The sequence below is a fragment of the Oncorhynchus nerka genome, linkage group LG21 (genome assembly GCF_034236695.1).
Source record: "Oncorhynchus nerka isolate Pitt River linkage group LG21, Oner_Uvic_2.0, whole genome shotgun sequence".
Lineage (NCBI taxonomy): Eukaryota > Metazoa > Chordata > Actinopteri > Salmoniformes > Salmonidae > Oncorhynchus > Oncorhynchus nerka.
Window position 1 is genome coordinate 28894299 of NC_088416.1, and position 11075 is coordinate 28905373.

At 41.7% G+C, this 11075-nt stretch overlaps 1 protein-coding gene across 1 annotated transcript; it reads left to right on the plus strand.

Annotated features, from left to right (window-relative positions):
- Positions 1-249: 249 nt before the first annotated feature.
- LOC115104260 (protein LSM12 homolog A-like) lies at positions 250-9680 on the plus strand. Its single transcript, XM_029625602.2, has 5 exons — positions 250-413; positions 6446-6579; positions 7130-7239; positions 7827-7953; positions 8059-9680. Exons 1-5 carry the CDS (start codon positions 287-289, stop codon positions 8149-8151), a joined length of 591 nt encoding a protein of 196 aa, XP_029481462.1. The 5' UTR covers positions 250-286; the 3' UTR covers positions 8152-9680.
- Positions 9681-11075: the final 1395 nt, after the last annotated feature.

Below are 11075 nucleotides of genomic sequence, written 5' to 3' on the forward strand. Positions count from 1 at the left end.
GCCGGGTTCAAACCAGTTAGCAAGTCTGACATTAATTTATTTGACAAGGAAAAAACGTATGACTTTAATTGTGGCGAGAAGGACTTCTAATAAAATATTACGAGATCAGGACAATTAAAGGTCCAGATCGGTTCAACTCTGATCACACTTCCCTGGGCGGTCCACTTCTTCACCTCATGACTGATTAATGATCTATGACACGTCCATCAACATTCCCTATCGATAGTCAGTGACGCCACGGCGTATATTTACGTAAATCTGGCGCTCCAGTTTCCTGGCGGAGAAGATGGCGGCTCCTGGACCGGGGGAGTATTTCAGTGTCGGGAGCCATGTCTCCTGCCTCACCTGCTTGGGGCAGCAATTGCAAGGAGAGGTCGTTGCCTTTGACTATCAGTCCAAGATGTTGACTTTGAGTATCCTTTTCACAATTTTCCGTTGTCACTAAATCGGTGGTCTTCCAGGCTGCAAGGGGCCTGGGGGTAACGGGTCGCTCTTGCCAAATTGAGATCCGCGCAAGCGTAGTCAAGAGACTAGCTAGGGAGCTTACTAGCTTACTCTTGATCAAAACGTAGCTAACCACACGATTTTATACTGTTTCGTTCAGTTACTTTAAACCTTGTTACTCTCTCTTTCATGTCAGGTATGGTAAGTTTAGAATCTGTATGATCTTGAGTTAATGTTTGTTGTTAGCCAGCTAGCTATCGAAGTTGGCATGGTATTGTGCCATAATGCTAGCTAACTTGCTATAACAAGCTATTGTGGTAAGCGATAGCACAGTCAGTCCTTGTATGGATCACTATCTGGCAGCTCCAAGGGGCGTTATGCCTGGCAAATTCTTAGTAACAGTTAGCTCTTTTTCTAGCTGCATGCTAACTAGCAGATCACGCTTAGAATTGTCTTATGCTCTAAAACAATGGTTATTTAAAGAGCATTATTGATGGCTAGTCATGTAATGATGTAGCTAGCTACCCACCCCAAGTTAGTTTACATTGTCGAAACTGACACGCAAGTATTCACCGGTGACAATTTAGAAAGGAGTGACTGTCCAGTTATTGGGTTAACTACTCAAGCTAACGTTAGCTAGTAGTGATGTAGTAACTGCCTACCCAAGTACCTTGACACATGTCAAGTGTTTTGTAGCGGGACTTGAGAAATACATTAACGTTAGCTATATGCATGTTTATAGCTGAAGCTATATTGGAAGATGTGAAATATGTTATGTGAATGTGCAGACTTGTATTTTATAACCTTTAAAAAAATATATATATATACAATTTCACCTTTTTATTTCAAGTTCTCATTTACAACTGTGACCTGGCCAAGATAACGCAAAGCAGTATGACACAAACAAGAGGTACACATGGAATAAACAAATGTACAGTCAGTAACACAATAGAAAAGTCTATATACAGTGGGCAAATGGCGTGAGGAGGTAAGGCAATAAATAGGTCATAGTGTTTAAGTAATTACAATTTAGCAAATTAACACTGGAGTGATAGATGTGTAGATGATGTAGAAGTACTGGTGTGTAAAAGAGCAGAAAAGTAAATAAAAACAATATGGGGATGAGGTAGGTAGATTGGCTCGGCTATTTACAGATGGTCTGTGTACAGCTGCAGCGATCGGTTAGCTGCTCAGAAAGCTGATGTTTAAAGTTAGTGAGGGAGAGAAGTCTCCAACTTCAGCTATTTTTGCAATTTGTTCCAGTCATTGGCAGCAGAGAACTAGATGGAAAGGCGGCCAAAGAAGGTGTTGACCAGTGAGATATACCTGCTGGAGCGCAGGCTGGGCTTTACCTAGCAAAGACTTATAGATGACCTGGAGCCAGTGGGTCTGACAACGAATATGTAGCAAGGGCCAGCCGACGAGAGCATGCAGGTCGCAGTGTTGTGGGTGGTATATGGGGCTTTGCTGACAAAACGGATGGCACTGTGATAGACTGCATCCAATTTTTTGAGTAGAGTATTGGGGGCTATTTTATAAATTACATCGCCGAAGTCAAGGATCGGTAGGATGGTCAGTTTTACGAGGGTATGTTTGGCAGAATGAGTGAAGGATGCTTTGTTGCGATATAGGAAGCCAATTTTAGATTTAATTTTGGATTCGGAGATGTTTAATGTGAGTCTGGAAGGAGAGTTTACAGTCTAGCCAGACACCTAGGTATTTGTAGTTGTCGATATATTCTAAGTCGGAACCGTCCAGAGTAGTGATGCTGGACAGGCGGGTAGTGATTGGTTGAAGAGCATGCATTTAGTTTTACTTCCTTACGGAAGGAGAGTTGTATGGCATTGAAGCTCGTCTGGAGGTTTGTTAACCTCTCTGGGATATGTGGGACAGTAGCATCCCACATGGCCAAAAGCCAGAGAAAATGCAGAGTGCCAAATTCAAATAAATTCCTATAAAAATCAAACTTTCATGAAATCACACATGTAAGATACCAAATTAAAGCTACACGGGTTGTGAATCCAGCCAACATGGCAAATTTCAAAAAGGCTTTTCGGCGAAAGCAGACAATGCTATTATCTGAGGGTATCACCTCCATAAACAAAAGGGAGAAAACATATTTCAACCCTGCAGGCAACACGCAGAAAAAAAAAATAAATCATGCCTTACCTTTGACGAGCGTCTTCTGTTGGCACTCAAACATCACAAATGGTCCTTTTTGTCCGATTAATTCCGTCCATATATATCCAAAATGTCCATTTATTTGGCGCGTTTGAGCCAGAAAAACACTGGTTCCAACTTGCGCAAAAGTTACCTGTAAACTTTGCCAAAACATTTCATACAACTATAGGTATTTTTTAAAGTAAATAATTGATCAAATTGAAGATGGGATGATCTGTGTTCAATACAGGAAGAAAACAAACTGAAGCATGCTTTCTGGTCATGCGCCTCTATCAAACAGTACACAAGAAGTGACCCCCGTTCAAGATGGCCGTACTTTATTACACAAATGAATAACCTCAACCAATTTTACTGCAAGCAAGTCCCTTAGAAATCTGGATTCCCAATGAACCCATTTGAAAAGAGTGACCTAAAAAAACAAAAATCTGAATGGTTTGTCCTCTGGGTTTCGCCTGCTACATAAGTTCTGTTATGCTCAGACATGATTCAAACAGTTTTAGAAACTTCAGTGTTTTCTATCCAAATCTACTAATAATATTCATTCAGGCAGTTGAATTTGGGTATGCTTTTCATCAAAATTCCAAATGCTGCCCCCTATCCTAGAGAAGTTAAGGGCCAGAAGTACACAGAATGGTGTCGTCTGCGTAGAGGTGGATCAAAGAATCACCAGCAGCAAGAGCGACGACATTGATGTATACAGAGAAGAGAGTCGGCCTGAGAATTGAACCCTGTGGCATCCCCATAGACTGCCAGAGGTCTGGACAACAGGCCCTCCGATTTGACACACTGAACTCTTTCTGAGAAGTATTTGGTGAACCAGGCGAGGCAGTCATTTGAGAAACCAAGGCTGTTGAGTCTGCCAATAAGAATATGGTGATTGACAGAGTCGAAAGCCTTGGCCAGGTCGATGAAGACTGCTGCACAGTACTGTCTTTTATCAATGGCGGTTATATCGTTTAATACCTTGAGCGTGGCTGAGGTGCACCCGTGACCAGTTCGGAAACCGGATTGCACAGCGGAGAAGGTACGGTGGGATTAGAAATGGTCAGTGATCTTTTTATTAACTAGGCTTTCAAAGACTTTAGAAAGGCAGGGCAGGATGGATATAGGTCTGTAACAGTTTGGGTCCAGAGTGTCACCCCCTTTGAAGAGGGGGATGATCGCGGCAGCTTTCCAATCTTTAGGGGTCTCGGACGATACGAAAGAGGTTGAACAGACGTAATAGGGATTGCAACAATGGCGTCATAATTTTAGAGAGGGTCCAGATTGTCGAGCCCAGCTGATTTGTAAGGGTCCAGGTTTTGCAGCTCTTACAGAACATCTGCTATCGGGGTTTGGGTGAAGGAGAAGCTGGAGAGGCTTGGGCATGTAGCTGCAGGGGGTGCAGAGCTGTGGGTTGGGGTAGCCGTAGGGATGCTTATTGAAATGATCGATTAGTGTGGATTTATCACAGTGTTTCCTAGCTTCAGTGCAGTGGGCAGCTGGGAGGAGATGCTCTTATTCTCCATGGACTTTAGTGTCCCAAAACCTTTTGGAGTTAGTTACAGGATGCACATTTCTGTTTGAATAAGCTAGCCTTTGCTTTCCTGACTGACTGCGTGTATTGGTTCCTGACTTCCCTGAAAAGTTGCATATCGCGGGGACTATTCGATGCTAGTGCAGTCCGCCTCAGGATGTTTTTGTGCTGGTTGAGGGCAGTCAGGTCTGGAGTGAACCAAGGGCTATATCTGTTCTTAGTTATACATTTTTTGAAAGGGGTATGCTTATTTAAGATTGTGGAAATTACTTTTAAAGAGCGACCGGGGTGTCAATATCCTTCAAGGATACCCGGGCCAGGTCGATTAGAAAGGCCTGTTCACAGAAGTGTTTAAGGGAGCATTTGACAGCAGATTCATAGCGGATGCAGGCAGTGAGGCAGTAGATTGCAACTCCTCCTTTGGCAGTTATATCTTGATGGAAGATGGTGTAGTTGGGGATGGAAATCTCAAATGTTGGTGGCCTTCCTAAGCCAGGATTCAGACACAGCAAGGACATCAGGGTTGGAGGAGTGTGCTAAAGCAGTGAGTAAAACAAACTTAGTCATGAGGGATGTCAATGTTTTACAGGCAACATTTGGAGAATACCTCATACAATATAGGTTGGATGAAGTTGTGTATAATACCTCATCTCTTGCACACTAACTTGTGCTTTTAGCCCTTTAGCCCAGCTAAATTCCTTTTCAGGCCTGCATGGAGCACTGCTTAGAGAAATAGACAGTCGTGAAAAGTGCTGCAGAACTCTAAGTAAGCCATTTGATTTGGACTATTTGCTCACACAGACATACATCACAGAGCACTAAGAATTGTTTGCCTGGTTGTGCGGGCCAATCTTTCACCTCTGCCTGGTATAGGACAGAAAGGCCCAGAGTCAGACAACTGTGGTAGTGGAACAACTGCAGCCACAGCCAGGAATGTGATGTATGTGTCTGTCAGTCAGCTGTTATCACACTGCATCAGCATTGTGGATTTCAACAGTGTGCATTCCATACCTTCACGTTCCGGTGGATGTCAAACAGGTCTCCATTACCTGGCTGGAAGGTAGTACTGCCTCAGAATCCTCAACTTTGCTCATTTGATCTTATTAAATTAGAGGCTTTATCAATGTCAGTTGATGACTAGCCTGGAGTACAGATCTACAATGTTACAGTTGTTAAATCTAGTCTACTTTTTTGTGGATGTTGAGGTGCATAGAGGGTATTTTCCCAATGCTAAGGCCCAGGTGAAAGGGGACAAGTCACTCTTCAAGATGTGTATCATGTAGGCCTTTTCACTTGAGTTATTTTGCTTATTGAAGCACACAGTGTGACGTGTTTTCAAGGTGACACACTAGCGTAGTAAAGACACAGGCCTACTTCCCTAACTTTTACTCATATCCAACCTGCTTTTATTAGGAAAATAATTAGCTTGGCTCAGGTTTGAGGGTGTTTTCGGGAAATCAGTTGAAGGGCAAGTTCTGTGCTTCCTTCTGTTGTTGCATGAGGTCACAGACTGATTCTGTGAATTGTCTGTCACCAGACGGTAAACCGTGTCTCAAGGGCAGTGAGCAGGCTGCTACTAGATAGTATTCTTTGAGCTTTCTTAACACAGTTGGGTGTTCGTGAAGGCTACTCTTGGCAGTTGTGCTTTGTATGCCAATTTTGTATCCGTCTAGTAGGCTATTTGCCATCTTTCGCTCCACAGTATTTCTGATATCCACATGATGAATTGTGGCTCGTTTGTACCCAACCTCCTCCCTTACAAACAATGCATTGGACTCTTTGTCCCCTCACTTAAGTTTGCGGAGTTGAAAGGGGACCTGCTGGTGGAGTGCATACACCTCATGCCGTCTTCAAATCAAATGTTGTATTTGTCACAGGGTGAAAAAGAGGAAGATGTTCCATCAGGGGATCTCCAGCACCTGGCAAAGTTGGATTGGTGCTGTGCTTTGATTTTGTGTACTAGAGCAGCATATGTTGTGCTCACTTATTAGGCCTATTTGGTCAGCGGTTCACTATTGAGCGACTAAATTGCACTATTGTGACTAGCTGCAATATGCCATTTAGAATGTGTGTTCTGACTTCTCCCTAAGCTCAATAACATTAACATTTTGGTGATTTACCTTGGGTCTGGCATAGCCTAATGTTTTGTGGAAGAAGTGATAGAATTATGATTCCAGCTGATCCATTGTTTCCCTCACATACAAGTCCTGCATGTATATTTAGTCTAATGCTAACTGCTGCTAATTTGACCTCCATTCTGAATGTGTCGTACAGCCTATTTGCCTTGACCCACTGACCTTTCAGAATGCGCCCCCTCCAGTGGAAAGGCAAACGTCAGCGACGTGGTTCTGATTAACTTAGCCTACGTGTCTGAGGTGGACATCATTAATGACCGCACTGAAACTCCTCCTCCACTAGCATCTCTGAATGTCAGCAAGGTAAGACCAGCCAATCACCACTCCTCACACCCTCCTTGACACCTTCTCATACCAAGTAGTGACGAATCATCAGACATCTGGTCATTTTGTCATTAGCTTTAGCAATAAGTCCTGCACTAACTCACTTGATTCAGCTACTTGTGGTTCAGTCAGACTAAAGACTAATTTGTTTTGTCCCAACACGGAGTCAACGAATTGTATAATTTTGGGTGCTTTCACATGTTGATTGGAACCATATGGTTAACCTGAATGGATTGTTTGCATATTTAAAGAATGAATGGCAATTGTCTTGCCCCAAAAAATCCTGAAATGTTCCATCACCATATCATTCAACGTTGGTCGGCATCAAACAAAACCCACCTGTTCCACATTTGACTAAAATTATCAGTGAGCAGTTTCTAATTATTTGTATTGCTAACGGACGGAAATTCCTTAGTTCCTTTCAATGCCAAACATAACTTTTTTCCTTTTACATACTTTAACTTCCAAGGGCTTTTGGGGTTGTAAACAGCTCTAACGTTTTGGTTCTCCTTTTCCAACACGCCTGCAGCTTGCCAACAGAGCACGGTCGGAAAAGGAAGACAAGTTATCCCAAGCATATGCAATTAGTGCTGGAGTCTCTGTGGAGGGCCAACAGCTATTCCAGACTATACATAAAACGTGAGTATCGTCTCCTGTCTCTAATACTGGGGCTCTGCTGCATCCATCTATAGAAACATCCGTTATTTACTTACTATGACGGTCCCCAGTGGCCAGGAAAGGCTGTTTTAAAGAAAACGTGCTACCCAATGCATTTAAATAGTCTCGTTGGATGTTGAAATTGCCTTCACTGATTAATTGACCAGTTTGAATGCCAGTCTTTGATTCAGTAATGTTTTGTTTTTAAACCATATCAAATCGTATGCATTCCATTATACCTCTTGGTTGTAATGCGATTGTAGTGTTGATCCCTGATTTGCCTTAGACTACAGTGAGTGACCTATGACCTATGACCGTAAGTCTTACAGTACCAACACTGATTGACCCATTTCTGATATAAGCTGTTCATTCTGTAATGTTCTTTTGTTTAATTTATTTGTACATTTTCTTCAGTGTTGTTGCTGTTCGATATGCACCTGTCCACCATCCGATACCTGCTGCATGGAGTCATCTGTCTAAATGTGTGACCTGAAACCTTTAACCTCAGTAACCTGACTGAAGGCAGCTACTGGGTGCTTTTTTCTAAAACATTCTCAATCTCTCTGTAGCATCAAAGACTGCAAATGGCAGGAGAAGAACATCATGGTGATGGACGACGTGGTCATATCCCCACCTTACCAAGTGGAGAACTGCAAAGGCAAAGAGGGTAGTGCTTTAAGTCACGTACGAAAAATAGTGAGTATGCCTTCCCACCATTCATTCACTATTGAAGGGAATACAGGAATGGCAGTACCAGAAAGTTGATTGAGGATAAAACTTTACTGGTCTTGTCCCCTGCAGGTGGAGAAACATTTTAGAGATGTGGAGAGCCAGAAGTCAGTGCAACGGCCACAAGCACAGCAAACACAGAAAGACTCCACTTTATCATCTTGAGCCGGAGGTTCAGTCCGGATAGGGTGTGTGGGGGGGGGGGATTGGTTGGGGGAGGTCACAACGGCAAAGGAAGTTTTGGTTTGTTCTTTTCTCTTCCCCTCTCTTCAACATCAGACCAAGGCCAGTGTTCCCCCGCCCCCCCACACACACCTCCATCATAGGTGTCCAACATTTTGAACAGAACAAAAGGGGGTCCCAAACGAGAGGGAAATATCCAGTTCATTTTTAAAGATAATCTAACAAAAGTAATCTCAATTTGCCACCATTTACCCACCCACACTCCTCTTCTTGACCTCTTACCTTCCCTTCTGTTTCTTCTCTCCTCCTGCTGTCAAGCCTGCTCCTCACTTCCATTTCACAGAGAAAAGTTACTTGATTTCTGTTCATTGGTTGATCTATTTTCTAGTCATTTTTCGTAAATTTCAAGAGTAGAAATTTATGGTAAGAGATTAAAGGACCTTTTCTAATATTGAAATACTGTTTTGACAAAACAAATTTTAATAGCTTTCTTGAAAGCACATGGTTATTTTTTTAACAGCTGACTTAAAGGATGCCAATCGTGACGCCGTGTGAATGGGATGAATGGGAACTCTCTCAATCTTACAAACATGCACCCAGTAGGTTATTGAAATTGCTGTTTTCCCTCAACTGGGGAAACACTCAAATTGTGTTAACATTATTAATCTGACATAAAAATAGAGTTGAAATACCTCTCCCAAATTGTCCTTTCATAAAAAAAATACAAGTTGTGAACACCCATTTGGTTCTAGAAGCTTGACATATTTTCATGAAATGCTTTCCTTTATTTCTGAAGACATTACTGTCTGTTTTTACCCATAAGCTCTTGCTGCATGGTCCCACCTGAACTAAATTTGCTCTGTTTTTCTGTCTATAGTTTTAAGTCTGGAAGCTAAAGATGTGTTATTTTAGAGTAGAGGCTGGGCTGTTTTCCTCTTCCCTTTCATTCTTGTCCCTCATGGTCTTTGATTCTACAATACAGTACCTCTTCCACGATGGGACCACATTGAAATCCAGCTCTTTTCTTACTCTCCATCTCCCACTCCTATTGTCTACCGACCATTGACACACTTTGGCAGGTGAAATCTGCTCTTCCGCCCGACTCAATGCATTCCTCCCATGTTCGAACAAGAAAAAACAAATTAATTAACCACGTTGGCCAATATCATATGGCGTGCCACTGAACCGTGTGCGATGAGATCGATCTCAGTTCTGTATGGGATGCTTTGTATTCACTTTTGGAAAAAATGTACTTAAAGATACCTTGCCATGTTTGAGACTGGGATGGGGAGCAGGTTTCCCAAATGGCCCCTATCCCAGCCTCGTGTTTATAACAATGTAGCCTGATTGGAGGCTCGGCCAGTGGGGTTAAGTTGTGACAGGCATCCGCGTTGTTTACCCGTCCACCGTGTGCCAACGAGGCTGCCGTTGCCAAGGTTTCCTTTCCAGTATTTTATTTTTTATTTTTAAATAACTAGTAACATGGAAATAAAAAAGAGAAAAAAACTACATTTGCAGTTTGTCACGTTTCTTTTTTGGTATTTGGTGTTCATGGTTTTCTAGTAGTTGATGTAGCAATCAGTCTTTCGTTCACACTCGTATCAAAATATTCCTTTCTCATGGAAAAGGAATTCATCTTCAACTCATTGTTTTGTTAAATGCATTATTTCAACATTTTATAGCCAGGTTTTATTGAGCAGGATCATCTGGGATGGATGAATTGCAGTTGTTATCAAAACCATTTTTGTTATTTGCTATGCCTTCAGATTGTCAGCAGAGGGCATCATAGAAATGTAGATGTAAATGAAGGTGGGACATGAGATTTATGGGTAAGATGTAAATGAAGGTGGGACATGAGATGTATGGGTAAGATGTAAATGAAGGTGGGACATGAGATGTATGGGTAAGATGTAAATGAAGGTGGGACATGAGATGTATGGGTAAGATGTAAATGAAGGTGGGACATGAGATGTATGGGTAAGATGTAAATGAAGGTGGGACATGAGATGTATGTGGTAAACAAGCAATGACCATGTCCCATTCAATAGGTCATATCAGACAGTAGCCAAGCTCTGAGGTCTTGCCTTCAATAAACATTGTATCCACATAACAAAGAACCGTGGCACATTGTTAGAATTGTACTTAATGACATTTAATCTAAAAAAATCTATTTGGTAAATGCCACAAAGGGTGTTGAAATACTGTATGTTCCCTATTCACTCACTTAATGAATTAGAGTAGGCCTGCCTACCTGTCATGAGAAATTGAATGCTTCTAGGGGCATTTGTGGGCTACTCCACATAATTAAAAATATAAAGGCGATTCACTCAACCAATTAAAGGAGCCTATTCTTCCCTATAGAATGGCATGCTTAGCCACTCATTGACTTTTTTTTAACCTCAATTAAATCATTAATTCAGGCTGAGAATAGTTTTCCTTTTTCCAGAACTCCATGGAAAGAGGCGAAACAGATCTGAAACCGTACCCTACACATGCGTTGGTCAGCTGGACAGTGTATAAATCTATTATTCACAGCAAGTTTCCCATTTATCATCACCTAGAACCCCTCCAGGCGCAATTAATTTTTGTTGTAGTAACTGGTTGCATGATGTTAATCTTGTTTCAGAATATCGTTTCAATGGATGCCTTTTAGATAAAGAAGATGCTGTGGTGTGGCAAGTTTGGAATATTGGTATGTTTGCAAAATGTATGTATGTATGTGTGTGTGTGTATATATATATATATATATATATATATATATATATATATATAGCTCAAAAAAATAAAGGGAACACTCAAATAACACATCCTAGATCTGAATGAATGAAATATTCTTAATAAATAGTTTTTTCTTTACATAGTTGAATGTGCTGACAACAAAATCACACACAAATTATCAATGGAAA

Coding starts and splice junctions, on each gene's coding strand:
- LOC115104260 (XM_029625602.2), top strand. CDS start 287: ATGGCGGCTCCTGGACCGGGGGAGTATTTCAGTGTCGGGAGCCATGTC. Junction 414..6,445: donor GTCCAAGATGTTGACTTTGA/GTATCCTTTTCA, acceptor CTGACCTTTCAG/AATGCGCCCCCTCCAGTGGA. Junction 6,580..7,129: donor CATCTCTGAATGTCAGCAAG/GTAAGACCAGCC, acceptor ACACGCCTGCAG/CTTGCCAACAGAGCACGGTC.